This window comes from Malania oleifera, chromosome 10, assembly GCF_029873635.1.
Source record: "Malania oleifera isolate guangnan ecotype guangnan chromosome 10, ASM2987363v1, whole genome shotgun sequence".
In the NCBI taxonomy this organism is placed as follows: domain Eukaryota; kingdom Viridiplantae; phylum Streptophyta; class Magnoliopsida; order Santalales; family Ximeniaceae; genus Malania; species Malania oleifera.
This window is the reverse complement of record NC_080426.1, coordinates 39,183,276-39,185,834: the sequence shown is the minus strand read 5'-3', so window position 1 is coordinate 39,185,834 and position 2,559 is coordinate 39,183,276. Positions and strand designations below refer to the sequence as shown.

At 39.6% G+C, this 2,559-nt stretch overlaps 1 protein-coding gene across 1 annotated transcript; it reads left to right on the top strand.

Annotated features, from left to right (window-relative positions):
• The first annotated feature begins 779 nt into the window (after positions 1-779).
• Positions 780-2,308, top strand: LOC131166005 (expansin-B15-like). Its single transcript, XM_058124215.1, has 4 exons — positions 780-1,098; positions 1,249-1,361; positions 1,495-1,685; positions 1,815-2,308. The coding sequence occupies exons 1-4, from the start codon at positions 903-905 to the stop codon at positions 2,149-2,151; spliced, it is 837 nt and encodes a 278-aa protein (XP_057980198.1). The 5' UTR covers positions 780-902; the 3' UTR covers positions 2,152-2,308.
• Positions 2,309-2,559: the final 251 nt, after the last annotated feature.

Sequence of the window (2,559 nt, the reverse complement as noted above, 5' to 3'; positions counted from 1 at the left end):
TGGAGAAGATAGGTACGGCTTATTTGAGGTATGTTTAGCTGATTTCCTGTTGGTTTTGGTCTATATTTTATGTTATTTATCTTTTGTTTGTTTTGTTGCATGATATTTAGCTTGTAGGTCCTTATTTTGTTTTTATTTTGTAATCTTTTTTTTGGCTGGAAGTTAATGTTGTTTTTGGGAGACCTTTAAAGGTTTGTCTTTTATCTCTCCCTTTAAATATCTTGTAACCACGGTATTCCTCCGCCAAAAGTGAGGGTTTATCAATAAATAAATGGAGGTCCTACCCTTCTTAAAAAAAAAAAAAAGAAGTAAATATTCCAACACCTCTCTCAAATATAGGATAAAAGAATTTACATTTTCATATTTAATTATCAAAAAAAGTAAAAATAAATATATAATAATGAGTTGAAATTTAATTTTAAATATTATTAGTATTTTATTTTTATTATTTTTTAACTTATTAAATTAATTTTTTATTTTTAATAGTATTTGTTATGTATTAAGAGAAAATATAATAGAAAATAATTTTCTTTATTATTATTTTTAACTGGAAAGAAATTACTTGATCCAAATAGATTACGGAAGGAAATTTTTGAAAAATTGATATCACATTCTACTTAACCCTTAAAAAAAATAAAATTCTCAGATGTTGACACGTGTATTTTTTTTGGTCAAGATGACGACACGCATATAGAATTGAGCCACACTAGCCATGGAAGTCATGGGCTCCTAGTACTTCTTTCCCTATAAATACCGAGTTACGTTGCAGGCATCAAACCCATCAACACTAGACTATTAGCTGCTAGTAAGCTACCCTTCCCCGGCAAGAGCAGAGATCAATCTCTACCTGCTGGTGCGTGTGAGTGTAGTAATTTACATACGCTACCTTAATCAACAAATCAATGGCTCCTCTGGTTTTTCATCTCCCCGTTGTCACTCTCCTGGCTCTCTTCCCTCTTCTGCTCAACCCTTGCTTCTGCTTCCACCCTAAGAGCTTCAATTTATCGACCCCCCAATGGGCCCAATCTTACGACTCCGGCGACTGGTCCACCGGCCAGGCCACCTGGTATGGCGGCGCCAACGGTGACGGCAGCGACGGTACACATAATATATATACTTAATCTTCCACCAGAGAGAGAGAGAGAGAGTGTGTGTGTGTGTGAGAGAGAGAGAGAGAGAGAGAAACTTCTTGAAAAGTATGTTTGCGTAGACATGATTATTTGTTAATATTATTGTGTGTGTACACAGGCGGTGCATGTGGGTATGGGAATGCTGTAGGACAAGCCCCATTCTCTTCTATGATAGCTGCCGGAGGCCCTTCTATTTACGATTCCGGCAAGGGCTGCGGAGCTTGCTATGAGGTGCGACGGCCGTTTATCACACTTATAATTAATTAGTTTACTATAGCTAACCTGATTTGGTTGATGGATTAGCTAATTCAATAATCACATGTATACAAACAATTAATGTCGTCATATGTATGTATATGATCAGGTAAAATGCACGGCAAATGCGGCATGCTCGGGGAATCCAGTGACCGTAGTGATTACGGATGACTGTCCAGGATGTGACTCGTCCCAAGCTCACTTTGATCTCAGCGGGACTGCCTTCGGCGCCATGGCCGTTTCCAACGACCGCCGCGACAACTTGCGCAACGCCGGGGTCCTCCCCATTCAATATAGAAGGTAGGCGCTTTCGTCGCCTACTCTCTCTCTCTCTCTCTCTCTAAACATATATAGATTTATTTTTAATCATTCCAAAGTAATTATTACGGTAAATTATTCTCTTCTAATTTTTTTCGGGGGTTGGAGCAGAGTCGCATGCAACTACCCTGGTAAGTCTGTGACATTCCACGTCGACGCGGGTTCGAACCCCAACTACTTTGCAACTCTGATTGAGTACGAGGACGGCGACGGAGACCTCGCCAGCGTCGACCTCCGGGAGGCTGGCGGCTCCGGCACCTGGCTCTCCATGCAAGAGTCATGGGGTGCAGTCTGGAAGCTCAACTCCGGCTCGACATTGCAACCCCCTTTCACCATCCGGCTTACCTCCGGCGAGTCCGGCAAGACTCTTGTTGCTTCCAACGTGATCCCCACCGGGTGGCAGGCCGGACAAACTTACCGATCTTTGGTTAATTTTAACCCAAATTAGCTAAAATATTGTAGCCGACCGATCGAGGATATATACTAGTAATTTTCCGGCGAACTTATTGAGTGTGGAAACGCTAGTCAAATTTGATAGACTAGCAAAGTTTGTCATCTTATCCCAAGTATTATGAATAAATAAAATATCTGAAATTGGAAACAAAGAATTCGATGACTTGGTTTTTATTTATTTTTGTGCAGTAATTTCTCCCACATGGGCAGATAAAAGAGCTAAACGACATGAGCAAGATCCACGTGAAACACCTCTCTCTCTCAAATGCCAAATATGAAAATAGTAAAATTTGTGAAAAAAATGTTGACAATGATAGTAATTTGTTCCAAGAAGTAGTGAAAACCAAGGGTTCATAATATTATGGATTTATGTGATAATAAATTAATAGTAGAGTGAATCAAA

Coding starts and splice junctions, on each gene's coding strand:
- LOC131166005 (XM_058124215.1), top strand. CDS start 903: ATGGCTCCTCTGGTTTTTCATCTCCCCGTTGTCACTCTCCTGGCTCTC. Junction 1,362..1,494: donor GCTGCGGAGCTTGCTATGAG/GTGCGACGGCCG, acceptor GTATATGATCAG/GTAAAATGCACGGCAAATGC. Junction 1,686..1,814: donor CTCCCCATTCAATATAGAAG/GTAGGCGCTTTC, acceptor GGGTTGGAGCAG/AGTCGCATGCAACTACCCTG.